Genomic DNA, 24,794 nt, shown 5'->3' with positions numbered 1-24,794 from the left:
TTTGGAGCGAAGTTTCACATGTGCCTGGTTGCCCGGCCCCCCTGGTGTTTACTAGCTAACCACGCCAACCACGCTAACCGACGGCTCTCGGTCGCACTAGCCCAGTTTCGTGTTTGCGACACTTGCCTGACCATCTGATGGCCCGCAAGAACTCCAACCCCCACAGCTCCATAAACCGTCTTCATCGTTATTGAGCCACTTCTGACCATTCGCTCCTCCTTCTGCGGACGTGGTTGAATTGGTCGCATATACCGCGCGATCATCCTCCGAAAAGCGCGCATCGACGCGACACCCCGCTCCGCCGTGATCGCTCAGCTCTCGTCTGCGACGCATCCTCGAACTATTCCTGCATTCTCGCGTCGGGCCACTCAAGGGATTCACTGGCACCCGCTATTCCGACTCCAACTGTGAGGTAGAAAAACAAAGGATTCCTTGCGGCGCGACTTGCTCCTGCAGCAGCTGCGTATCTGACGTGTCCCTGGAGGCTTGGGCCACTAAACACGACTTTGCCCAAATGGACTCTCAGGCATCTTTGTCGCAGGCCTCTCAGGCCTCTCTTGTACCCGCGAGTGACCCGTCGCAGCCTACTACACCCCAAAATCGTCGTGCTTCAATATCAGAACCCTCAAGTTCTCCGAGCCCTTCAAAAATGCCTTTGGCTCTAACGCCAACTCAACCCGAGCGGGCTAAATTCTCCTCACCAGCCCCCCCAACGGCATCTTCAATGACACCTCCGCCATCCTCCCAAATACCTACAACCCGCGCTGTTATACGCACCCCGACCCCTCCAACACCGCAGCTTTCCTCACCGCCTCCAACACTCAAGAATCAAAACCAGCTTGGAAACCTGGGAGATTCCTCAGCAACCCTTTTCACGCCGGAACAAATCAGCAATGCCCCTGCAGACGAACTACGATCGATGGTGAATGAGCTTACGGTTGCCTTGAGAGACGTTCGAATGTCAGCCGCTCATTATAAACTGCAGTACAACATGCTTTGCATAGACAGCAGGGAAACGTCAAATCGCATGGCAGTAGAACTCGCAATGGCACAACGTGAAGTTGATGTTTTACAACAAGCAGAAGAGAGACGTCGCAGCAGCATGGTATCTCCAGCCCAAAGCTTGCACGAGACAACCGTTAACCCCGCCAATGCAATTCTTATGAATGAAATGAATCGACATTGCCAAATCCTTCAAAATGAGAACGATGAGCTTCGTGATATGCTCGATCAACAAAAGAGGCTCACAGAGCATAAGGAAGGAGAAATTGCGGGGCTACTCGAGGAGAATGAGCGCCTCAGGGGACGTATTCGAAAGAATCGAGATCATATTGCTCCGTTCTTGCCACTCCTAGAGCAGATGAATGACCAAAGCCCTCCACGCTCGAGTCTAGGAACTCCACATCATGCAACTCCACGAAATCGCGGTCATGGGCGGGTCCCCCCTCCTGTAGTCGATTCCAACAATCGTAGGGAACAACCCTTCGAAGCACTACTTCTTGCAGACAAGATGCTGAGTCAAGAAACTTCCACAGCACCCTCTACCCCAACAAAGTCCCAGCCACCAAAGCAACGTTTTGGGCATACCCGAGGGACCCATTCCATGTCATCTTTACCTCAAACACCAAACCGTTCGAGGCCCATTCATGGGAATCCTACTCTTCTCCGTACCCCTCCAACATTCTCTGCAATCAATGCTATTCCTCAGTCAGCTCCTCCAGCACAGTTCCCTCTCAAACATGTGCGTCGAGAGAGTAGCAACTCCACAATAACGGCATCGAGCGTAGACGGAGAGGACGCATTTTCCGATAGAGACGAGATTCCAGAATCACAGGCTAGCCAAATGGCCACAAGCATGCTTCGCAGAACCACGCAGCAGAAGCCCAAAATGCCTGCTTCGTCACTTCATGATCGAGTACCCAGTGGGCTGATTCAAACCAAGATTTTCGGGCATGTAAGAAAAGCGGGAGTTAGCAGACCCGGGGAGCATGAGAAGAGGAGACTAAGTGTGAATGACAATCAGGGCAGCCCGACGAAGAGAGGCAGGCTGAACGACGCGGTTGGGCTAGGGATTGGTGGGTTGATTCGGCACTGATGAATGCATTGGGTATTTGATGGATGCATGACTGATGATTGGTTGGCGCTTATGGAGTTTTGGAAGGGGGTATTTCAAATGCTGGAATCTTTAATAAGCATCTTGGGTCTTGACCAGGTTTGTTTTGGGTCAGATTTGGATAGGTTACGATTACGAGGTGTTACTGGTACTCATGAGGAATGTGAAGAGATACTAGAGGAATGGTTAGGTAGATTCGGCCTAGATATTTAGTTGCGAACGAATTACAATTTGAAGTTGGAGTGTCTAGTACGTTGTGGAGAGAGATGATATAAATAGAAGTCCTGGCCAAATGCTCTTCGGAAAATCATTAAGCGAGAGCCGAAATCCGTCCCACACAAACTCGCTTCATTTTGATTTCGAGATCACCAGCGACTAACGACCGAATTGATCGCCAACCACCACAATGGTACGTAAAACTGCTCAGAGGATAATGCAGCTATGCAATATCTTCTCAGCGTCTTGTCAACGGTTACTGTGGACCAACTACTAACTTACTGCTTTCACAGGCCATCAAACACAACCAGCAGATCCAGAAGAACCGTAAGCCCACATCCACAAGCTGAAAATATACCATGACTGATCATTCCTGCTACAGACTTCCACAAGGACTGGCAGCGTCGTGTGCGCGTGCACTTCGATCAGGTAATTCCCCTCTCAACTTCTTGAGAGCAGTGGCGCCTGCAAAGACCAGCGACCTGCCTCGCGCATCGAAACAATGGTTCTAATTGTCGAACGAAATAGCCCGGACGCAAACTCCGCCGCAGAAATGCACGTATCGCAAAAGCTGCTGCTGTAGCTCCCCGTCCTGTCGACAAGTTTCGGCCTGTCGTCCGATGCTCAACCATCAAGTACAACCGTCGAGTGAGGGCCGGCCGTGGCTTCTCTCTGGCTGAGTTGAAGGTAGGGCATTTCTAGCACTGTGGGAGAACCAGAGCATCATGAAGACTAATCCTTCAATTTTTAGGCTGCTGGCATTCCCCGCAAGCTTGCGCCCACGATTGGTATCTCAGTCGACCCTCGCCGCCAGAACCTTTCCGAAGAATCTCTCAAGGCCAACGTCGAGCGTCTCCAAGAGTACAGGAAGCGCCTCATCCTCTTCCCGCGCCGCAACGGCAAGGTAGCTAAGGGTGATGCTTCTGTCGAAGACGTCAAGGCCGTCAAGAAGAATGCCGTCTCGTCAGTCGGCGAGGTTCTACCAATCAAGAACGTCGTCGAATTCACTGAAGGACCCATTGGTAACTTCAAGGGTGAGGAAAACGCATACAGGAAGCTCCGTGAGGCACGCTCCGAGGCTCGTCTCGTCGGTGTGCGGGAGAAGAGGGCTAAGGCCGCGGCTGAGGAGTCTGCTGCGGCGAAGAAATAGACGACTGCAGTGGTTAGGACTGGCGCTATGTAGCTTTGATACCTCAAATCAGGAACGGCAAAAGCTGTGTGTGTGCTTTTGCTCTATGTGTTGCATTCTAGGCGTCATTAAACAAATTTCTTCCAAACAATCACGAATGGCTAATTGAGGGTTCGTCTAAACACCTCTGATACCAATGCATCATTATTACATCGTGATTCTCTTCAAGCACGGCAAGATCGATAGCCGAGTAAAGTCATCTCATACAGTCAGTCTATCTAATTAAGTAATTTGATCGTGGGTATCCAACGCAGTAACGAACAGCGAACCTCTCACTTTTCTTTCTCGTAAGAAGATCATTCCGTCCATTCATACTTCTCTTGCACAACCCACACCATCTCCCCATGTTTAACCACACTTCCCGGCGCCAGCTCCTCCGCCTTGAACGCAACTGCACACGGCAAGAACCTCTGCCCAAGCCTTACACACCTCGTCCAATCCCCCTCCGCCACCTCCCCCTCCTTCGTCCCCCCCGCGACATACTCCCACCGCTCCACCGTAGTCTCATCCCCAATCTTCAACAATCCCTGACACCACTGCCCAATCCTCGCCACCATGCCACGCGCGCTGTGCACCGGATCATCCATCGTGATAACAACGCAATACTTGACCTTATCGGCCCCCGTCGCAACCGCCGCCACATCCCGCCACATCTCCTCATACGCCGTCAGCACCCCCGTCGCCGGATTCACCATAGTGCCCAGCTCCAGCGTGCGCCCGTCCGCCTGCGGATACATGTCGCCCTCGTCGGCGACCGGCGCCGCGCCCCATGCCACCCGCGAGTCCACCCAGTGCTCCCAGATGCTGTGCGTGACGTGCGTGGGCTGCGGACCGTAGTCGGAGGTCGGGACCGTGGACGAGCGCGTCGTCCCTGCGAAGGCCCATTCGAGGCGCGATATTGGGCCGCCTTCGTTTGGGAGGGTGGGGTCGGAGGCGGTGGGAGGTTTGAGGATCCGGATGTCGAGGTATTTGGAGCCGGGGGAGGTGAGGACGAGGGTAGAGGTAGGTTCGGTAGCGTAGGAGCCTTTCTGGGTAGGGGTTAGATAGGTTGACAGAGGAAGAGGAAGAGGGAGAGGGAGAGGGAGAGGGAGGGGAGAAGTAGCAAAGGAGGGAAGTACCCAGTAGATGTAGTCGCGGATGGATATATTTGGTTCTCTTGGCATCTTAAGGCTTAGGCAGATTGGATTGTAGGTTGTTGGTGAAGACCTGGTTGGGACTAAATGAGAAAATGAAATACTATGCCGGAGATGGAAAAAATAATGAAGGCAAGATAAATGTTATTAGAAGCAGGTTATGTGACAGGGCATATGTTATTTGTAATGACTGTATCATGCTTGTCTAGAGTAGAGCTAGATATGAATCGAGAAAGATTGGAAGAATTAGAAATAAATAGAAATAGTGGCTTTATGAATACCTTTGCTCGAGCTGCCTTTGCGGTTTGCCGCTTCCAGAGTGCCTGAACTGCTACAAACTTCACTGTTTTCCGAAAGGATTTGCGCCTAATGAATCAATTGACTGAATAGTTCCGTATAGTTAGTCGAATGCCACTAGAGATAGTCGTGAGATTTGACGTCGAGAGTAGATTGACGTCGGCATGGTCAAGCGACTCGTTTCAAGCGGGGCAGAGCTCAACTCATCAACACCACTTCCCACTTTCCATTATGACCATCGATGGAGATAAGAGATGTAGATTTCTAGACTGGACTTAATGTTTCACCCAACACTATCCTTGCAAAAACGGCTTGAAAGGAGGCTTCGAGGATTCCGTACGCCTGCGTATCGCATCCTACGCTCTGCTATCAGATCCATCTGTCCTACGGCATACAAAACACGTCGGAGCGGATCGCCTCCCTTACGAAGTTTGTATGATTCAGAATGGGCAATGTTTCTACCACCATTAACTCGAAAGAGACGGAATCCATGTAGTGTCAGCATCCCTTCTAAAAACAAGAGAAGCATTGAGAATCCCAATTCGAAGGAACCATTCCACTATATCCAGCAAAGTAACCAAGCACCTAGTATCCCACAAGTAGCCAGGCAGTACTTCCATACTAGACCAACTCACCCAATCGCTATCAAACGCAGTATTTCTCACCTCCCTTTCTCCCCACCTCTAGAAGCCTCAAGATACTCGCCCCCAGCAACCGAGCAATGGAACCATTGCATCTACACCTACAATAAGCAAACGACTAAACCGCTACCCGCAACTTCACTCAATGCAAAAAAGCTGCTAAGTGCCTACTTTAATATGATCCCGCGCGGCTTCAACGACGTACTCGGAAAAGTAGGCTAGCTACCACCGTCTAACCCCTACTTCTCAAACTTCAGTAACACTAACCTGAACTCCGCAAAGTTTGCAGACCGCAAATATCTCCGCCGCTCGTGCTTCCGAGCGTTCATCTCTGATCGCGCGACGGGGATGCAGCCGGTTAAGGCAGAGCTTATGGGGAAGGTGTGTGGAGCACTCCAACTCACGGAGTTGAGTGCTTCGTCAAAGTGTAGCTTTGGCTAACATACTTCCAGATCTGTCGCTCCGGGCGTCATTCGTTCCATATTCCATTTAGACATCTGTGTGCCGCTCAGCCAAACGTGGTGTTCAGGCATTATCCCGGGGGTGTGACTAGTATCATGATGTTTGTGTATGATAGGCGGTTGGAGACGCTGAGGCAAAGACTGCGCAAATGTCGATTGGAGCTGCTGCGTGGAGATATTGAGCAGGTCTGATGATTTAAGATATTATATTTTGAGGGCTAGATAACCCGATGTACACCATTGTAGATCTAACTGTGTAGGGCGTGGTAGAAGGAGAATAGAGTTGTCGCGATTCCTATAGTAATGCAGTTACAAGACCCTCCAGAGCACTGTAAGAATTCCTCTTGTTCTAAACCTTTGGATTGAAAGAAGCTAAAGTACAGAAGCCCCAAATCTACGCGCAAACCCAGCACTACTATTCTCCATAAATCAACGCACTTTAACAAGAGTTATGGTATAGAAGTCCCAAATCTATGCGCGAACCCAATTTCAATATCCTCCATAAAACGAAATATCTTTCTGCTATCCCTGGACTCACGTCCCTTACATCTTTTGTCTCTTCCTCTGCTCTTCCTTTCTTTTCCTCTATGCGCCTTTCTTTTCCTCTACGCATCTTTTTGTGGCCTCTCCCTCTCGTCCTCGCCGTATCCCAGACACCGGATCTTCTCTACCTCGCTTGTCACCAAGTCCTTCTGACAAAATCCTCGGTGGTATCTCGCATGTCAGGCCCATACATGTGAGATCCATACGTGGGAAATGCATACCCGTCAGCCTCATGCGCACGATTCCCAAGCCCGTTGTATCCATATTCAAAATCATAGACTGCCCTCTTGTCAGCGTCCTGGAAAACAGAGATGGAATTTTGCATGATCTGGAAACGAGTAGTGGCGGTCGAGTCATCCAAGCTCTTATCCGGGTGGTGCTTCAGAAGAGAGCACGCCAGATTTTACAGAGGTTGGCATTGGAAGTAGAAGGGTCTGCCGAGGACCTTGTAGTGATCGTCCTAGATGGCTTCGAGGCGCTTCTCGATGGTCTCTTTGGGCACAAAGACATGAGCGACTACCCGATCAACGATCAATGGCTAGTTTGGTGTAGGAGGGGTTGTTTCTCGGGTTTGCTGTGAGGCTTCGCCAGTCGAAAATTGGGTAAAACTACTGCTAATGAATGATTCTTGCGTGTGTACACGCTTGTGAGTTTGCGGAGAATCAGGATTTTCAGCCTCATCGGCAGAATCGTTTGAAGCATACGTCGCATACCTACGCTTTTTCCCATTTGGTGGAGAGCTAGCTGGCACATACGATTGGGACTGTTCGGAAGCGTCCGAGTCGTAAAGTGAAGGGGACTTGGCCCGTGGGGACGGACGTCGTAAACCAGAAGCGGCTTTGCAGTGAGCCCCCTTAGCCGGCGATGAAGACCTCGAAGCCTCAGCGCGAGCACGCTTTGACTTCGCACCGCTACCTCTGGAAGCCGCTGGCGTGCTATTCGCACCAGAGGCTGGTGATGTCTGAGCAGTATCTAAATCTATCGTAGTAGATCGAGACTCCTTTGGAGATAACTTGAATAGAATAGATACCGGCGTAGAGGGGGGTGTGTTGGGCGATAGCAAGTCGACATCATTACTGTTCGACTGATTGGATGCACCGCTGTTGCACTTAACTTTACCATAACGATCGAGGACACCGATTAGGAAACTTTCGATTGCGAACCTCTCTGCGGGATCGAATCCGGGGGAGGGCAGATCGATACCCGAGCGGTCCTCTATGCTGTTGACAAGGTCCCTGATTATATTGGTGATGCATGGATAGGAGCGAGGAGTCATATTTGCCGGATTCTGAGATTTATCACCGAAAATGGTTGGTAACTTCTGCGCTGTGGTGGCAGCCGAAGTGACTTCGACGGGTAACACTTCGTGAATGTCGGGCTTGAGACTGCCGAACGCTATGGATAAGATTGGTGGTTTCGGGTGGTGTCAGTGCAGATGGTTGTTGAAAGAATTGAGGAGGGGAGGATAGAGGGGGAAAAGACGAATATTTAGGTGGCCGCCAAGCTTCAAACTCATTCACAGCATTGCCGTAGGGCTATTGAAAATTTTCTTCGGAATTAAAATAGTGGTGAATCTTAAAAGGCAAGTGTAAGAGGGTATATGCCCCTGATATGACCTTTAAAGTTTGGCATGACTCTTCCCAACCGTCGAAGTATATATGCTCAAAACACCCCACCACAGCACACAAACCATGCTGACTGACAAGGTAATTAACGTAAGGCTAAGTAGTAATCACATGTTGCGCTATGTTAGCGGGGGCATTCCTACTATTCTTCCGGTCGTTTTTCCTCCTCCCATTTGCACCACACCTCTCACAATTTATCTGTTGCCCGTAAGATAGCCACGCGACCCATTTTCATTCAAACCTTAGCTTTGCCTCTGCGTTTGCAAAGGGTGAATCAGGAGCTTGACGTATGTTTCTGTGCCTCCGTCTTCGTGGCTTGCAATCAAAACATCATACTTTCAACAACTCGAACAACCCAACTCTTCCTACTCCTCTTCATCACAACTAGGAAAGGCCTACCAGGCCGAAGATCGCTTCTTTCTACCACTACAACCTGTTCTCGATAGTCATCTTCGACCCATACAAGCTTTATCAGGATGGAGAACAACGACCTAGAGAACCGTATCAAACGAGGTCTTGCTGCGGCAGACAAAGCTATTGCTAAACATAGGAGAAGATCAACATCGACAACAGAAAATCAACCACCGGAACCACCGTCATCTCGCACCAGCGACGAATACGATATGGTTGAGGAAATTAGGGAAGGAAACCTAATTTCGGTACGTTATCCTCATTTCCTAAAGATATCAATGCCACCCATCTACCAAAACCCCTTTAGGTGCAATGACGTTTACTTCCAGTCTCCAGGCCTCCCCGCCGATTCCCCTTTACAACTTCCCCGGTACCTGGACCGATGCGTATACCTCCACCAAGCACGCGACCCAGAATATCGTTTCAGCAACATCTAGCTTCGCACATGCTATTGCCGACTCCGGAATCCGCCAAGCGGGCACCGCCGTCGCACGCGCCGCGCTAGTCACGGGAGCGAGAGCAGCAAGCAAAGCCGCGGAAGTTGTTGGGCCTGCTGTTGGAAAGATTGGAGTCCCAGCGGTAGAGAAAGGACTAGAGGATTTGGGGAAACGCGTCTGGGGAGAAGAAGGTCTGGAAAAGAAAAAAGACATGTTTGCGAACCGAAGGAAAAAAACGCCGCCACACCCTGACGAGTCAGCTATCGCAATGGTGCTCGCGGATGAAAACCGATTGCCTCACCAAGAGCACGCGCGCGCCGCAATGCTAGAAAGCCGCGGTGCCAGCTTGGTTGATGGGGAGCGGCGTGGTAGGTCGCGAACGGCACGAGGTAAGGAGCGCAAGTTTGGCAAGCCGTCGTCACGCATATATAGGGAGCGCCATGCCGGACAGCCGTTCGATTACACTGACAGCGATGACGATAGCGAGGATGGCTTGGGCATTCAAAGCAGAGATCTGATTGATCTGACTGTGCCGCGAGCCCTAAAGGGGAGAAATTGCAAGATGTCGGACCCTGAAGGGAGTCGGAGTATCTTCGTTGGACAACATGCAGTCAAATACACGCATTATACCCCAGCACGCAATGTTCCGGGTCTGATGGAGGATAACGAATATGATGAAGACGGAGACCTACTAGATGTCTTCAGGGGTGCCAAGCCACTTCTCTCCGCACCGGTCTTCACTCCGGCACCTCCGCATCAGCCAGCAGTGGAAGCGAGTCCGTACGGCACGCCCACCTCGTCATCCAGCCAAGAAGGCGCCATGTCAGCGAGCATGCTTGTAGCTGCAGCGGATGATGAAATTGATTGAACACTTATCTGGAATAAGCGGACTAGTCGTCTTGTTCCCTTCACCACGGCTGGCTGCAGGACTGGATCACACATACCTACTTCCGGAAGGTCTAGTCAGCCATCATCCGTTTTGCACCATGTGAAATTTCTATTCTTACACGTGCTGAATTATCGGACACTTTACGAGTGATTTTTACGGCATTCGCAACGCTTCCACTATCATTTATCCTCAGGGATCTGCGGTTGTTAAGACTCCAGGATGCCTATCCATCTCTCAGGCCATCTTTTGTTTGATGGCTTTGCAGCTCCCGACCATTGAACTCGTATCACTCTGTTGTCCACCAGCATCATAGTCGCTTCTCTGGAAGGCTACGTGTCCCGACGTAATGTTTCGGATATAAAGGATTCATCAGTTGTGAGGCTGCTTTACAATGAATGGCACCTTGATAACGGGTAACAAGGCCGTTCCATTTATGATTTCTCTCTTTCATTTTTGTTCTAAGCTGTTTCTAAGAGTATCCAGTCCCCCATGTGAAGCCTGTTTATTTATCATTGTTTTCCAAGTGTTTCTACTTTCCATTATTGGACAGGCTCGGACCGGCGCGGAGAGCTGGGTTTCAACGTCTTCGGTGTTGGTTAGCGTTCTGGTGATAGTCTTTACGAGTGAACACCTTGGTGTAGAACATTCACACGGTCAATGGTGTAGGATTATGCGAATTTCCTATTTTGGGATTAAAACAAATGAATACAAAACAAAAGAAAAAAAATAGATATTTTATAGTGGACTGGGTGTACTAGCAACAACCTGCTTTCATGTTTCATCAGCACAAAGCTCTTGAGATTTCAGGATTAAGACTACCATGCCTCATTCCACAACTCCCTTCCTAAGACTTCTTTTTGCCTTGCCCTTTCGATTTACTCCTGGTCGACCGAGCCGGCGGTGGGTTCGTCACCAATTCATCCACAATACCGTCGGCCGACCCTTCATCCATGTGCAGCCCCTCTTCCTCGCTTACTCCACCTGTCCCCGTCCGTCCCCTAGTGCTCTCTTCACCATGCTCGCTGCTCGGATGGCCATCTTCCTCCCTCGCGCGCCTCTCGGCCTCCCAACCTTTTACCAAGCCCCTAGCATCCGGTACTGTATCTTTCCCATTCCACGCCCCGCAGCCTCCGCATCTCCAGCGGCCTACATCTTCTAGCGAACGTGTCCCTGGCGGCGCTTGCCCATTTACCAGCCCACACGAGTCACAGATCAGCGCGAGCCGGTTCTTTGGCTGCGTCTCATCTTCGCCTAACAGAACATCTAGTATGCGATCGTACCAGTTATGCTGAGTGTAGGTCGCAGCGGAGGTAGTGGAGTACTGGCGCGGCTGATCAGAGGGCGCGAAGGCGTTCGGCGCGAATTCGGCACCGGGAAGGGGTTCCGAAGATGATTCAATGAGACGTTGCGGTGGGCTGGCAGGACGAGGAGACGATGTGGAGGGCGCACGTTGCGGTGTGCTTGGTTGCGGACCTTGGTTGCGCGGGATGTTGGCTGTGGGAGGTGGAGGTATGTTTGTGCGAGTTTGCTGCTCGCCGCCGGCCTTTTGAGGTCCTTGGGATTTGCGCCGGTTCGCAGAGGGAGAGGAAGGCTTTGGGGTTCCTGGCTGGGAGCCATATTTCTCGAGCAGCTGCTGTGTCGAGTCGTATTTTGTTGCTTCTTTTAGCCGTTGGATTGTGGTGTCCCGCTCTTTGTATAGGCTTTCGAGGTAACGCTGAGTATTAGAGATACGGTAGTCGTAGTACGCGGTTAGGGATCTACGGATTGAGTATATCCTATAACATTTTCAAGTTGCTTATTAGCTTTAACTTTGGCATCTCTAAATAAATTTCTTGATACTTTTGGAGCTTACAGCAGCGGTGCTCCGGCTACAACCGAATATTCAACTGTCCCCCAACTTCTCCATCCAGTCACTAAGACCAATATAAGGACAGTAAGAATGTATGCGAAGCCAGCATAAAGAGACCACATAAGGCGTATGCGCCTAGAACTTTGGCGCAGGCTGTCATTTTTCGCGGCAGTTTTGGAAATCTTAGTAGCGAGAGTAGAGAGGGTCTTCTCGAAGGAGGCGGCGGAGGTGTCGCCCTGTAGATAGCCGCGGTATTAGCATCTTCACGAGTATCTCGAAGGGGTTGAAAGTTATATAGGCACGCGGGCAGGCATCAGCAAAACAAGAACCAAATGAAAACATACCTTCCAGGGCCAAAAGGAAACCATGAAGCTGATGAAGAACTGCAGAGGCAGCCCTTAGAGGGTGCTAAGGAGGTTTATTTGTGGCCAGGAGAACATTATGAAAGTTCCAAATAACGGCACGCAGCAAACGACGTCAAGGTTTAGGAACGGAGCTAGATAATCACCGCTGGGGCCCCGTGCTGAAGCCCTGTACGGAGAAGCCCACATGCCATCCATTTCGCTTTTCTCATCTCAGTAATTATAACTAATTTCTTCACCCGAAGTCACTTGCATAGTTTTAAAAAGGCTCTTGAGTTCTGCCATCCGAACGGAAATTTGGATCACGATTTCCTCCCCGGCCACTCGAGCAGGTGTTCAAGTGCGCTGGCAACAAAGCTATGAACACGCTCCAATGAGTGGAAAGATCAAACAGACTTCAAAATTGCGGTCAACCGGTTCCGAAATCATCTGAACGGAATTATTTCAGAACGCCGATACAAGTGCCCGTAGGCATCGAGTCCGGTAGACTTTAACACAGTAATTTTTGCCTAGAAAATAGCACTATCGAGCAGCAAGAAACCCGATATGCCTAACTAGCTTGGTGGCCAGGCAGACAGGATATGTTTATTCGGGTGTTCTTGAATGTGCTTTTCCAAGATTTATTCTCCATCAAATTTGGTCTCCCCCTTTCCCCGATTCCGGTGCTTGCTTGAGATTGAACGGGTTAGTACACTCTGAAAACTCATTGTTTAGTCGTTGCCTTTGGTTCCTAGTATCTATTTTACTAACAAGCTAATCGCCCTTTGCTTTTGGCGAACGCCAAATAGGGCCTAATTCAGGGGTTCTACAGGGGGGGCGTCTGACCCGTTCATGTTACCCTTTGTACATTACAGTAGCGCAGCGCGGCTGTGCGAAGCCTCGCCACGTCATACACTTGAAGTTGTAAGCACTGCTTCCTTCTAACAGAAGAGCATACTAGGTAATCGCTAGCCTTATGCCCTACGAAGTAAAAGTCAACTTATCGTGCACCCATTTATTATTATTCTACTTTCTGTAAAATCGGCTTGCCAAAGACTTGACCATGGCTTCCTACCAATATCGATCATTTCGATTTAAAGACGAGATTCGCCTTGTGCGGATTAAGCCTGGGCCACTTTCCGAGCAGACTATTCATTGCGAAATCGTCCACCGCCGTAAATCAAGCAAGATGCTCAAATATGAAGCGCTTTCTTATACCTGGGGAAGTGCATCCAATGTCAAGAGTATCAAGATTGGTCAAGAATTATCCGATTTCTCGGTTACCTCTAACTGCTTCGATGCGCTGCGGCGGCTGAGGTATGAAAAGAAAACGCGACTGGTTTGGATAGATGCCCTTTGTATTAATCAGAAAGATGGCGACGAGAGAATCAAGCAAGTCCGGATCATGGGAAAGATTTATTCTCAAGCGCGTCGAGTTGTAGTGTATCTTGGAGAAGCAGATGAAGCTAGCAGGCTATTACTAAGGCATATCAGAAACGACTATAATAGCGTGACAGACATGCAAAAGTTCATCAGCAGTTGCCCTGCGATGATTTTCGAGTCAGCAAGAGTATTGCTTAAGCGCCCATGGTTCGATCGTGTCTGGATCATCCAGGAAGTGCTCAGCAGTCCATCCGACGTCTTAGTGGTTTGCGGCGCCGATAAAGCCGCCTGGCCTGATTTCGCAGGTTGTTGTACAGAGCTTTGTCGGTCCAACGCGGAGGATTACTCGCCATACACCTATGGTATGCCTTATGTTCTTTGCATTGGAGCCGGCGATGAAAAAGGCAGTCTCCTGGAGATACTGTGCCGTACGCGACCATCAGATGCAACAGACCCTAGGGATAAATTTTTTGGTGTCCTTTCGTTAGTTCGTAATGAGGATACCATTTGCAGGCTCGCCAGTGCCGCCACTTACGATCAAAGTACCACGATAATATACACAGAAATTGGCCTTTATCTCCTGCGAAAGGACAAGCTTGTTATGTTGCAGGCGATTCGGCATCCACATAGCAAATTTCCAAATCTCGCTTCCTGGATCCCTGATTGGAGTCGCACTGATGAAAATGACCCTTTCTGGCTTGATATTCCGCAAGACGATTCGCATTTCGACAATCTAAATTTTGTTCTAGAGTTCTGTACTTTCGAATGTTGCTAGCTAAATCATCCTAAGTCGGATCATCTGTATCATCCTATATTACCCGCAAGGGGATTTCAAGTGAGCCGGATTAGATCGCTGGGTGCGGTCTTCGACTTTAAAAATTCGCCGAAGCAGTGTTTTGACGGGGTCAAACAGGTAATTAACGCAGAGGGATGTTGTAAAAGCAATCCATATCTCCCTCCGGCATTCATGCCAGATTGTAAGTAATCTGCGATAGTACTGGCAAAGTTTTTGCTGATAGGGTTTGGAAGATTATAACGCTGAGGACATTCGAGACCTTTTTAGTTGCGGGTGTACAGCGGTAAATTCGTCAGCGGACATCTCGCCGTTTTTTGAAGGTGTGATGCATGGATGTCGACTCTTTCTTGACGACAACAATCACTTAGGTATAGCCCCTCTTGAAGCCGAAATTGGAGATGTTGTGGGTGTTCTGGTTAGTGCAATTCAGCCTTGCATTCTCCGTGCTCGATCCAATGGAGGCTGGACTTTGATCTGTGGGGAATGCTATATGCCGGGAATGCTACTTGATGTTACTGAGCCTGAGGAGTTTGAGGAATATGTCCGGTGTAAGTTTAGAGACAAAAGGATCGAGCTTGGAGCTGAGGAGGTGTTTATGATTTGGTAGTTTATAGAGTTGGCGGAGTCCACTATCGATCTTGGCTAAAGACTGGAGAATTGGTTTAGATCAAACTTCTTTAAATCAGTAGATACTCAACGTAGTGGCGTGACACTAGCATCTACGTAAAGCCCTCGCCGTCCACCAACAAAACAGTACTGTGGCTAGTGGCGCAGACAGCGGGTACACTGGCAGGGAGGATATCTATCCCCCATATGGCCAAAATTTTGGCAACTTGTACACTGTATAGTAGGAGAGATTTTTATTAGGATTTCCTTTTGCTAAAGGATTTCCTGTCCTTTCTCCTTGTTTTCTATAGTAAAAACTATAGAGCCAAACCTAGTTTATGGATCGTATCTCTTTTCCCTAGATAAGATCCATCTAGGTAGTCCCTATATTTTAATAAAATTAAAGGTCTCTATTTCTTTTTTTAGAAGCTTAAAGCCTCTAAACCCTAGAAAAGGGGAAATAGGGACGCCGTAAGCTACTACCTAAGCCTAGGGCTCTAGCTTTTGTTCCCTTTTAAAAGAGAAGCAGTTAGACCAGATTTCCTTATGTTTAACTAGGAACTCTGCATTATATTCTTCTATAGTTATAAGGAGAATGTTCTACTTTTCTCTAGTTCTAGCTATAGTAGCTATTCCTAGGGTTGTAAATCAATCAACTTAACTCAACTGAGGCTTTAAATTGATTGAATTGAAAGCTTTGTAAGCAGAGAGCTCAGTTAATTGAATTGATTGAATCAATAGTGAAGTCTTGGCAACTAGTTCAACTGAGTTCAACTGGTGTAGTAGTCAGCAACTATTACGAGTTCTTGGCATAGAGTTGATGCAGGACGACCTACCTAGCGACGCCTAAATCATTTCCTACTATCCTTCCTGTCGCCTGGCTCTCAATATAGGTCTATCGTGAGTCTTGGCATGGTGTTGACTCACCTCCCCGCCCAGACTTGCTATTAAGCAAGCAAGCCAAGCCGGAAAGCCTTAGCTTGCTGGCTTGAAACTTTTCGCACCTGAAGCTGGCTTGCTTGGCTTGCTTGAAGGCTTGCTTAATTTTATAGATATTTTGGAGTAATATACAAAATNAAGCCCCCCAGCCACCGATTTGGCCAAAAAGCTCCTCTGCAGCCCTGATTTATAGTCATTAAAATATAAGATAGCATAGAGATAACGTAATGAGGAAGTTCGCGCGGCTAAGGATGTCTATCGCAAGGCTTGGCATGGTGGTGAGGAAGGTTTCGGTAGGAAGGCTTTGGTAGGAAGATCCTGCTGTTAACTCCAACGGTTAGCTACTAATTATACTAATCCCGGCGAACTTATTACCTTATCTACTAGATCCTTGAAGCCTATTCTTAAATAGCTGCGATTATACTGCAAAGCAGCAACAATATTAGGGTGAAGCTTCAAGAGACGCGGTTCTGGTAGATCACCAGCTTCACCGAACGCCCGTTCGCAGTCGTCGCTTGTAGCCAGTATAGTTAATATATCAAGAGCCATCCATGCGAGCTTCGGCTGAGTAGTTCGCCAATGGGTGATCGTCTGGTAGTGGCGGNAGAGTCTTCTAAGCTTCGTATTCGTCAGACGCGTCGATAGAGCTTTGAGCCACGCGGCTGGTGTGTTACCTAAATAGTCCTGTTTGCTCTATTTGCATACTCAGAAATATCCAAAATCGGTCATCTACAACACCAAAAATCTATCATGAACTTCAGATCTCTACCAAAATTATATATATATATTTCCTATCAAGCGGGCAAGCAAGCAAGCAAGCAGGCCCTCTTTTGGCTTGCTGGCTTGCCCAAATCAGGCCCTTCGGCTTGCTGGCTTGCTTAATAGCAAGTCTGTTCCCGCCCGTCAATATTGTCTCTTCCTTTGCCGGCCGCTTTAACTACCCATCTACCATGTTGATAACGCCTTCCCTATCCCATGACCCTAGCACCATTGAAGCTTCAATATTCTTCAATCAACTCAACTCAATCGGGGCCTCCAAATTGATTGAATTGCCAAGCCAGTGAACTCCCAGTTGGTTGAATTGATTGAGTCTTGGCACCCAACTCAACTCAATATTGAAGTCTCGTTGATTGATTTACAACCCTGGCTATTACTGGCCTCTCTATTTGCAACCTAGATGTAAATAGTTGATTAACTTAATTTCGTAGAGAGAAGATATCTAGAGACTGGCCCTTTTGGTCTGTAACTAGAACTAGTCTCCTTTCCTATAGCTGCTTCTTTTTTCCTCTAGTAGAGTGTCCCTCTACCTCTGTCCTTAATAAAATTGTATTTATATATTTTAAAAAAAATTGGTATATTTATAATCCTTTAAGTATTATGCTAATCTTCTACACCTCCACTAACTACTATTAATATACTTTAAATTATAAATTTATATTTATAATCCTTAATATTATATCTATATTACTTTATAATAGTAAATATATTGTGATAAATGAATAAGGTCATTGTTAGGAGTATGTGTATACTAGATCACTTACAGTGATCTTGATCAAAAGCGGTTAGCGTCTCAATAAGTGGTCTGGACGAGATAGGCCAGTGTTCGCAGTAATGAATGAATGAATAAATTGACCACTTATCGCATCGTATTCATAAGAGAGCTGATTTATCGCGATATGAATGAATAATTGCGATATTGTAGATCACCAGTCTTGGCATGGTGTTGTACTAAATCGTAGCAGTTAAAGTCTCCACAGAGGCCTCTACCCCCCCCCTTAACATTCACCAGTAGCTCTTTCCTCTAACCTCTTACAACTCCTCCCCTTACCCATGACTTCAAGCACTCCGATCGCTTAATATTCGCTGGTCTAAGCCTCATGCGTTACTAGGTGATTGTCCTTCGCGCTCCGGAAAATATTCGGAAGCATTTGACTCTTGCGTATATATAAGAACATACGACGTAAAACTGGTCTCATGTTTACATCTTACTACATTACAAGAGCTTCAAGTCTTTCTATATATTCATAATATTATGGATATTCATTCATAAGGACTTTCAGATTATCCAATCGTTATCACTCCTTATGAATGAATATATCGTTAAGAAGCAATGAATAAAATTATCATTGCGAACACTGAGATAGGCTTCCGTCCCAAATTAAGCAAAGTCTTTTATCAATTCTTAGGACATTTAAGACAACTTAATGTTCTCTGCCTTAAGATAATGACGTGTGAAGTAGCAATTTAATTGTTCAGAGTAGTTTGTTTATCTATTTCTTAGTAACACCCAGAACGATGACAAAACCGCAAGCGAACTAAGCGCAATCATTATTGGCACAGAAGCGTTCTGGAGATCTCCCGGATGACCCATCTTCAGCCACAGTATCCAAAAAACTATTGGCCCTACTAAGAGTAAAACATTGTAGATTATCACTCTAAGAGCTTGAATTTCCTCTACCGCAAGCAGGCCCCAGAAGATCTCTCGCTCGTCTCCTTCTTCAACGACTTCTCGGTCTCTTTTAGGTATTCTCTCTAGAGCGTCCGCTTTCTTACGGCATTGTCTTCTACATCCTCGGAAATAATGCTGGTGTTTCTTACCGCCCTTGTAACATCCGTAAAACCTACGTTTAAATTCGTGTCTGCTGACTGGAGGCATTGGATCAGCCGGTTTAGGGTTATACTCGTATTCAGAGTTCGTAATTTCGGGCATCCCTTCGCCTCTCGGCACGTGCTCACGCTCTTCAATCTTCTCAAACTAAGGGGGATTGGTAAGCTCGATTCGTTAATATATGGAGTGCATTTACTGACCTTAACAAAGTCGCAACCTGAGTATCTCCAGATACTAAAGAGAGACCGCATATATCCACGCTTGGCTATATACTCATGCTTTAGTGTATGGAAGAAATTGTCATCATGGACACCGTTTGCTTTAATCTGCGCTAGGCGGTGGTTATCGTTAATATTAACAGTAAGAAATACGAGCCGAGAGTCGTTTAGAGTGGCCCCACTGTTTAAATTAGTATTACTGGACCCAAGAGCGACAGGTGGCTTTCCCGCAGCTGGTGAAGCTCCCGTATAGGTCGCTTGTGCCGTAAGCGGAGGGGCCTGCATACTAGTCGAACTCGCCCTAAGTGTATTTCCCCCAGTCATAGAAGTTTCCCGGATTGGAGCAGTACTGACGACGCCGGCCACCACCGTCCACTGGTTTATATTAGTGCTGATGGTACTGGTTGTAGGTAACTGCTCCTTCTTAAGCAATCGTGTAAGTCTCGGGATGATAGACATAGGGATCTGCTCCCAGCGATCCTCACCACAATTCTAATCAGACCGTCAGCCATAAAAATATTCTACTAACTCTCAGCACTTACGCATGTCCAATTAATGTAGCGATGTCTGCTCTCGAGCTTATAGCGTGGTTGTTTTAATGGCCACCAGTCCCAGCCAGAACTTGTCTGCTTCTCCATATAACACTGGGCCCGTTCCACCCATGACTGCTCATAGTGTTCATGAATGGCTACAGAACAAGCTTTAACCCCAGTAATATCCGCTACAACCCTCTTGAACCGCTCAGAGTCCCTCTCAGTCATTCCATACTCGTTTCTTCTCTTGGATACACTAATAACGAAGTCCTTTAATTTAGTCTCCCATGAAGGATGAACAAAGTTTGCTAGGTTTATGCAGAAGGTGTCGAAGGCTTTGCCTTCAGTCATGAATGACTTAACCGAAGTAAAGTAGGCTAGTCTTTCATGCTCTTCACTATCTGAGGACTGTTCGCCGTCTGAACTACCACTAGAGATGGCGTCAAGCAGCTCGTCAGCTGCCTTTTCCGCCATATCTAGTCCCTTAAGATACTCCTCAATTTGCAAAGCAGTATCCTCAGGCTCATTCGGTATTTTCAGACTATATGCTTTGAACTGGTCGTCACAGGACTGTCGAACTTTCGCTGCAGTATAGCGAGCTCGCCGAAGGACGAGCTCCGCCGCAGCACGCTGCTCTGCCTTAGTTTTGGTGGCTTCTTGTCTCAAATCAGAAGCGTAGATCTTCAGAAGACGCCGGAAGTTTCTCTCAAATCTTTCAGGTCCAATCGCGTTGCTTCTGATAGCTTCTACACACAGTGTGTTTAAGCGTTCGTGGCCGAGTAGGAGAGAGACGAACTGGTCCACGGCTGTTGTCGATATACCGTCAGACACGATCGATGTTTGTGAAGTGACCGAGCTTTGGCCAATCGAGAAGACAGATCCGGGATTGGAAACGTCGTCGCTGTCACTCCAGTCTACGGGGAATGTCTCTGTAGGGCGGATATCAAGACGCCTTTCTGATGATTCCACAGGGGAGAGCGAGTTGAGGAGCTCTTGGTTTGATTGGGCTACCACCGAGGCTGCGACTTTGGGTGGTCCCAATAGCGAAGACCTTCGTCTTTTAGTAGGATTGTTGTCTAGAGGTGATAGTAGACCTCTTGGTATTTCTTTTATTGGACCTGCAACTCGGTTTTGCCGTCCATCTTTTATAGGGCTTAGCCTGATATGTCGGCTGTTTGGCATTGCACGCCAGAGGGCCGGAGGAGTATTTGGCCGCTTGACAATAACCTTTTCATGCAAATCTCGCGTGCTGAAGAAACTATCCTTAAATTGCGCCGCAAGAGCTTCCAAAGACTCTATTAATGCTCTCGTGAAGGAATGCTTCCCAGGTCTGGGAGTCACTTGGTCGACCCCACTCGCAGCCATTATCTCGAATATCCTAGGAAAATCTAGGATGCTTCTAGCATAAAGGTTACTGGCAAAACAGCAGTCCATTAAAGCAAAGATATCGCCTTCTACGTTCTTTACTAATGTCCTAGCTGCTTCATTCCAAGACACTCTTGGCAACTCACTTCCGGACTCCTCGAACTCGTCGGAACTAGATCTTAAAGCGTCAGCTGAGGCCCTATCGGAACGCTATGGTCTGGGTTAACGTACGCGGCTAGGTACAAGATATCTTCCTTGTGATTATATATCCCATGCCCAGCATAATACAGAATCAAGAGGTTGTGTTTTGCGTCGTTCTCAGAGGCAAAGCGAGTGATTTCGCATTCAAGCCGGAGTTGAGGCTTTACGGCGTCCAGCTCTACCACCGTCGTTTGGTAATTGAATGTCTCCTTAAATAATTTCTCTAAATCTCTAACCTGCCAACTATGTTAGTCATTGTCTCTAATGGCATCGGTTTTGACGTAATTACTTCCTGTGCTACTTCTAGCTGGTCTATTTTGTCGTGCCATTTAATCAACAGGACGGAAACATGTTGGTATCTATCCGGTAAACCCATATTCTTACTGATTGACTGATCCCACCAGTCTTGCATCTTAGATTGGCAGTTCTCAGCCTCATTCTGTCGTTGGTTTGTTGCGACTGCGCTAGGTCGAGGGATCTCCAGCTGCATAAGAGCTGTTGGGTCAGGCCTACAGCGTGGAACTGAGGCTTCCATTATAGTGTCAGGATATGGTGATGTGTGCGGCTCTTATCAAGCGAGTTTGCAGAAGATAAGAAAACTACAGTATTAAAAGCAACACCAATCGCTGTATATATATTATCTAATTAGGCAAGAACAATGGCCTCATTTTAAGCCTTTGGGCGCGTTGGTGGTAGTAAAAATCGAAAGAATTGCGCAGTATGCGAATTTTGGTGGGGCGCGATGTGCTCTGCGCGAGTTTCCGATATTTTCATCTCGTCAATTCCGGTGGTTAGCACAGCCACGTCTGCACGGCCTTTTTGTAGGGGAAGTTTTGGTATTTTTGCTGTTTAAGAGAAAGAAAGGCCGTGCAGACGTGGCTGCGCTAACCACCGGAATTGAAGGCGCCAAGAGCGCCAAGAGAAAAAAAATCTAAAAAATAACGGCCTCGCAATAACATTAGCTTTAGGTAGCTATAGTTTAGTTAAAAAGATAAAATTACTTAAAATTACTTGAACCCTTTATCTAAAATGTAATATTTACTTAGGATGCCCATAGCTTATATAATCACTTATAACATAATCGTAATCGACCCTCGGGTTATGTTATTGCCATGTCTAGGTCGGCGTGTAGGAGAACATACAGGCAAGAGCTTTGTCATGACGCCGTCACTAAATAATTACCATGTCCAGAAGGCAAAACGAGCGCCTGCACGACGATGTACATTTCATGGAAGCCGACATCAATCGAGTGTGCGGATTCCAGCTTGGCGTAATTATTGTATTGCTGAATACGAGAATCAAAGTTTGGCCAAACTATCATCAAAATTCACCAACGACCAAGGACAAGTTACCTGTCGCTTCTATTGAGTTTTCTCCTCAGGGAAACCGTCTCAAACTTGACCGCTGGCTTTCCGTATGGGGGTGCTCCGACATGGAGACCTTTTGCAAGAGCGGTCCAGGCTCCAAGAGCTGGGTCATCACGTTAGCAGTTCCTCTCTTCCCTTTCTACAATGTACACGGATATGGGCAAGCAAAAGTTCCTTCCTGCCCTTGGGTTGCCGATGGCAGGCCCAACCGCGTCTCCCTGTCCTGATTTTCCTTTTTGGCTTCGGAGAGGCGTGAAGTTTGATGCCTTAACCACGAAGTATGTCCACGTATCTCTCCTAACAAATTATCTCGCACACTCGCTTCTTTCAAATACCTTTTTTTTCCTTTCGTTTTTCTTTGCAAAGCTATTACCTCGTAGCATTATCCACAACATCGTTTACCTACGGGGCCTACGCCTCTACGCAGCACCTCTCCATCTTCTTTCGATAGTACCTCTAGCCACCCATGTGCCGGTACATTACCCAGACCCGCCCCTGCGGCCATGAGCACCGAGTGACCGAATACTGCATGACCGGGGACGAAGCGCAAAGTGTAATGTGCAACAGTGAACCGCAGTACATTCTCAAAAAGAAGTTTGACTTCTGCCGCGTGGTCGGTTGCAAGTGCTTGGGTGTGCGGGTATCGACGGCATCGAGTGAGAAGTCGCCCGACGACGCAGCCCCAGTGGGTGAGGCCACAGCTACCCGAACAGAAGGAGAAGATGGTGCTAAAACGCCACGGCCTCACAGGGTCGACTCGATATACAGCTCCCGTGGCAGCTCACCAAAGAACAAAACAGCTGATGAGGTCAAGCTGTCGTACCGCAGTATCAGGGAGGTAGCCCTAGATTCCAAACCGCCTGCCGCTAAGCCGTTCAAGGGACCGCTCGCGGCTCCCTTCGTCTCTCCGCCGTATCCTTGGATCCAACACATCACTCACCAAAATGCAAACCTAATAAAAACCCCACAGCAGCTCCAGGAGCCGTATGTGACCCAGACATCGACGCTTGGCGGCGTGGATGACACTACGTTTAGGCAACAACCGAGGAGCTCATATCCTATTCAGGAGTTCTCGCCGCTCACTTTTCCATTCATGCCACCACCAGTTTCGCAAGAAAAGTATGGCGCATGGGGATGGGAGAAAATGGTAAGGCAAGCACAACGGCCTTCCCCACAGCAGAGAGACCCCACAAATCCGTGGGGAAGGCTGCACCCTTTTTGGAAGTTCCACAAAGTGCGTTCTTTATGGGAACAGGCGTCTGTGCCGAGCCAAGCACAATCGGCTGCTCCAGGTCGAGAACGACTGCCCGCTCTAGGTCAAGAGCAACAGCTTGCCCCAAACCAAGAACACGCGCGCACTTTAGAGCAGAAACAATCTCGTGCTTTAAGTCAAGAACAGCTTCCTGCTTCAGTTCAAGCACAACGACGTGACCTTGACCGAAAACAACCACCTGCCCCAAAGCAAGGGCAGACACCTTTCACCCAAGAAAAACGGCGACTACCAACTCAAGAGCAGCCATCTGCCGCGAGCAAATTCCAACAAGCTGTCCCAGTCCAAGCACTGCCGTACGCCTCAAGACTAAAACTACCACCATCCGGTTCGCAGCCAGGCCAGCTCCCTTCTGCTCCAGGTTACGGACTGCCTTCTGGCCCAAGCCAAGGACAGCCACCGTACGCAGAGCAGTGGCCTCTGCTAGGCCAATCGCACTCACCCTCACAGCGACAAGGCCATAGCCTCGGCCAAGGCGGTCTCCAACCCCGCCGCGTCAAGCCAGCCCGGCAGCGCTACCCCCATTTCCGCGGCGGCCTGCCTTCACGCGATCCAGCCGCAACCGCAACCGCAACCGCAACCGCAACCGCAACCGCAACCCAACCCCCAACCCCGTTCGCGCACCCCCAATACTTCGACCCCCTGAAGAGCATCCCCTGCAAGTACCCGTACCCGTACCCTACCCCCTCCCCATCTTCCTCTACCGCAGACCTAGCACCGGACCCCTGGGCCGTCTGGGGCGGGAAGCAGAACGTAGTGGCGCACGCGCACGCGTGCCAGCAGAAGCAGCAGCGGTGGCGGGAGGACGCGGCGGCACGCGCTGTGAGCGGGTGGCTGGTACGGGGCCAGAGGGCGCGGAGGTGGCGGGGCGGCGGGACGGTGTTTAATGAGGTGCGGTGGGCGGCGGGGTCGCGGCGGGGGCGGAAGCGGGAGTGGGAGAGGAGTCCGAGGGATGTGGGGCGGAAGGGCGGGGGGTGGAGGCGACGCGGCGGGTGTTTGGGCGCGGGAGGGAGTGATTGAGATTGGACTGTGGAGGGGTTGGTGGGTTGGTGGGTTAGGAGCTGTGTGGTTTTCCTTGGAGATTTTCTTTCGGGGGGGTTGGATCCAGGGGTTTAGTTTCTGGGAGGTGTGTGGACAAGTTCCAGGGGTTTATCGAATGCAGGATTTGAGATTTTGCGTTTGTCTTTTCCTTTATTTCACTACAACTGTATTGGGTTGTCGGAGAAGGCTTTTCAAAGGATATAAATTAGGGGCATTCCTTGCTGTTCGCTTTGTAATGATGTTACTTCTGTATCTTAATAATAAGATGTTCATAAGTCAGGAATACACGGAACAGGGATACGTTTTACCATTGTCTTAATTG

The 24,794-nt window shown here is 48.6% G+C and overlaps 11 protein-coding genes across 11 annotated transcripts; 5 read left to right on the top strand and 6 right to left on the bottom strand.

Annotated features, from left to right (window-relative positions):
• Nucleotides 1-165: 165 nt before the first annotated feature.
• K441DRAFT_657506 (uncharacterized protein) lies at nucleotides 166-2,361 on the top strand. The gene has a single exon (XM_067648191.1). The coding sequence runs from the start codon at nucleotides 515-517 to the stop codon at nucleotides 2,093-2,095; it is 1,581 nt and encodes a 526-aa protein (XP_067505662.1). The 5' UTR covers nucleotides 166-514; the 3' UTR covers nucleotides 2,096-2,361.
• Nucleotides 2,362-2,519: 158 nt separating this feature from the next.
• K441DRAFT_676080 (60S ribosomal protein eL13) lies at nucleotides 2,520-3,479 on the top strand (the record flags this gene model as incomplete). The annotated part of the gene is made up of 5 exons (XM_067650916.1): nucleotides 2,520-2,522; nucleotides 2,623-2,656; nucleotides 2,712-2,758; nucleotides 2,858-3,016; nucleotides 3,081-3,479. The coding sequence occupies 5 exons, from the start codon at nucleotides 2,520-2,522 to the stop codon at nucleotides 3,477-3,479; spliced, it is 642 nt and encodes a 213-aa protein (XP_067505661.1).
• A 335-nt stretch (nucleotides 3,480-3,814) lies between these two features.
• K441DRAFT_686117 (uncharacterized protein) lies at nucleotides 3,815-4,681 on the bottom strand (the record flags this gene model as incomplete). Its single annotated transcript, XM_067651957.1, has 2 exons — nucleotides 3,815-4,546; nucleotides 4,637-4,681. 2 exons carry the CDS (start codon nucleotides 4,679-4,681, stop codon nucleotides 3,815-3,817), a joined length of 777 nt encoding a protein of 258 aa, XP_067505660.1.
• Nucleotides 4,682-5,226: 545 nt separating this feature from the next.
• On the top strand, nucleotides 5,227-6,242 carry K441DRAFT_676078 (uncharacterized protein; the record flags this gene model as incomplete). Its single annotated transcript, XM_067650915.1, has 3 exons — nucleotides 5,227-5,802; nucleotides 5,872-5,970; nucleotides 6,042-6,242. 3 exons carry the CDS (start codon nucleotides 5,227-5,229, stop codon nucleotides 6,240-6,242), a joined length of 876 nt encoding a protein of 291 aa, XP_067505659.1.
• Nucleotides 6,243-6,940: 698 nt separating this feature from the next.
• Nucleotides 6,941-7,949, bottom strand: K441DRAFT_657502 (uncharacterized protein). Its single transcript, XM_067648190.1, has one exon. The coding sequence runs from the start codon at nucleotides 7,867-7,869 to the stop codon at nucleotides 7,132-7,134; it is 738 nt and encodes a 245-aa protein (XP_067505658.1). The 5' UTR covers nucleotides 7,870-7,949; the 3' UTR covers nucleotides 6,941-7,131.
• Nucleotides 7,950-10,778: 2,829 nt separating this feature from the next.
• K441DRAFT_657498 (uncharacterized protein) lies at nucleotides 10,779-12,287 on the bottom strand. The gene is made up of 3 exons (XM_067648189.1): nucleotides 12,149-12,287; nucleotides 11,808-12,040; nucleotides 10,779-11,730 (listed from the first exon to the last, which is right to left on the bottom strand). The coding sequence occupies exons 1-3, from the start codon at nucleotides 12,170-12,172 to the stop codon at nucleotides 10,800-10,802; spliced, it is 1,188 nt and encodes a 395-aa protein (XP_067505657.1). The 5' UTR covers nucleotides 12,173-12,287; the 3' UTR covers nucleotides 10,779-10,799.
• A 921-nt stretch (nucleotides 12,288-13,208) lies between these two features.
• K441DRAFT_704584 (HET-domain-containing protein) lies at nucleotides 13,209-15,037 on the top strand (the record flags this gene model as incomplete). The annotated part of the gene is made up of 3 exons (XM_067653541.1): nucleotides 13,209-14,270; nucleotides 14,421-14,505; nucleotides 14,558-15,037. The coding sequence occupies 3 exons, from the start codon at nucleotides 13,209-13,211 to the stop codon at nucleotides 14,929-14,931; spliced, it is 1,521 nt and encodes a 506-aa protein (XP_067505656.1). The 3' UTR covers nucleotides 14,932-15,037.
• A 913-nt stretch (nucleotides 15,038-15,950) lies between these two features.
• K441DRAFT_657496 (uncharacterized protein) lies at nucleotides 15,951-16,434 on the bottom strand. The gene is made up of 2 exons (XM_067648188.1): nucleotides 16,245-16,434; nucleotides 15,951-16,190 (listed from the first exon to the last, which is right to left on the bottom strand). Exons 1-2 carry the CDS (start codon nucleotides 16,416-16,418, stop codon nucleotides 16,125-16,127), a joined length of 240 nt encoding a protein of 79 aa, XP_067505655.1. The 5' UTR covers nucleotides 16,419-16,434; the 3' UTR covers nucleotides 15,951-16,124.
• Nucleotides 16,435-18,135: 1,701 nt separating this feature from the next.
• K441DRAFT_552821 (uncharacterized protein) lies at nucleotides 18,136-18,980 on the bottom strand (the record flags this gene model as incomplete). Its single annotated transcript, XM_067643164.1, has 2 exons — nucleotides 18,136-18,624; nucleotides 18,678-18,980. 2 exons carry the CDS (start codon nucleotides 18,978-18,980, stop codon nucleotides 18,136-18,138), a joined length of 792 nt encoding a protein of 263 aa, XP_067505654.1.
• Nucleotides 18,981-20,371: 1,391 nt separating this feature from the next.
• On the bottom strand, nucleotides 20,372-21,284 carry K441DRAFT_553595 (uncharacterized protein; the record flags this gene model as incomplete). The annotated part of the gene is made up of 3 exons (XM_067643189.1): nucleotides 20,372-20,746; nucleotides 20,821-21,030; nucleotides 21,084-21,284. Coding segments are annotated over 3 exons (786 nt in total), but the record flags the coding sequence as incomplete, so codon positions are not given.
• Nucleotides 21,285-22,507: 1,223 nt separating this feature from the next.
• On the top strand, nucleotides 22,508-24,667 carry K441DRAFT_54915 (uncharacterized protein). The gene has a single exon (XM_067642992.1). It carries the CDS (start codon nucleotides 22,628-22,630, stop codon nucleotides 24,449-24,451), a length of 1,824 nt encoding a protein of 607 aa, XP_067505652.1. The 5' UTR covers nucleotides 22,508-22,627; the 3' UTR covers nucleotides 24,452-24,667.
• The last annotated feature ends 127 nt before the right edge of the window (nucleotides 24,668-24,794 follow it).

This window comes from Cenococcum geophilum (assembly GCF_001692895.1).
Source record: "Cenococcum geophilum 1.58 unplaced genomic scaffold K441scaffold_14, whole genome shotgun sequence".
NCBI lineage: Eukaryota > Fungi > Ascomycota > Dothideomycetes > Gloniales > Gloniaceae > Cenococcum > Cenococcum geophilum.
The sequence above is the reverse complement of the archived record's forward strand: the minus strand, read 5'-3'. Positions and strand labels throughout refer to the sequence as shown.

Excerpts from the sequence above, each read along its gene's own strand:
- K441DRAFT_657502 (XM_067648190.1), bottom strand. The coding sequence starts at position 7,869 with ATGACTCCTCGCTCCTATCCATGCATCACCAATATAATCAGGGACCTT.
- K441DRAFT_54915 (XM_067642992.1), top strand. The coding sequence starts at position 22,628 with ATGTGCCGGTACATTACCCAGACCCGCCCCTGCGGCCATGAGCACCGA.
- K441DRAFT_657498 (XM_067648189.1), bottom strand. The coding sequence starts at position 12,172 with ATGGTTTCCTTTTGGCCCTGGAAG. Across the intron at positions 12,041-12,148 it reads TTTCCTTTTGGCCCTGGAAG|GGCGACACCTCCGCCGCCTC; the intron begins GTATGTTTTCAT and ends GGCTATCTACAG. Across the intron at positions 11,731-11,807 it reads GTAGCCGGAGCACCGCTGCT|GATATACTCAATCCGTAGAT; the intron begins GTAAGCTCCAAA and ends AAAATGTTATAG.
- K441DRAFT_657506 (XM_067648191.1), top strand. The coding sequence starts at position 515 with ATGGACTCTCAGGCATCTTTGTCGCAGGCCTCTCAGGCCTCTCTTGTA.
- K441DRAFT_657496 (XM_067648188.1), bottom strand. The coding sequence starts at position 16,418 with ATGGCTCTTGATATATTAACTATACTGGCTACAAGCGACGACTGCGAA. Across the intron at positions 16,191-16,244 it reads TCAAGGATCTAGTAGATAAG|CAGGATCTTCCTACCAAAGC; the intron begins GTAATAAGTTCG and ends TGGAGTTAACAG.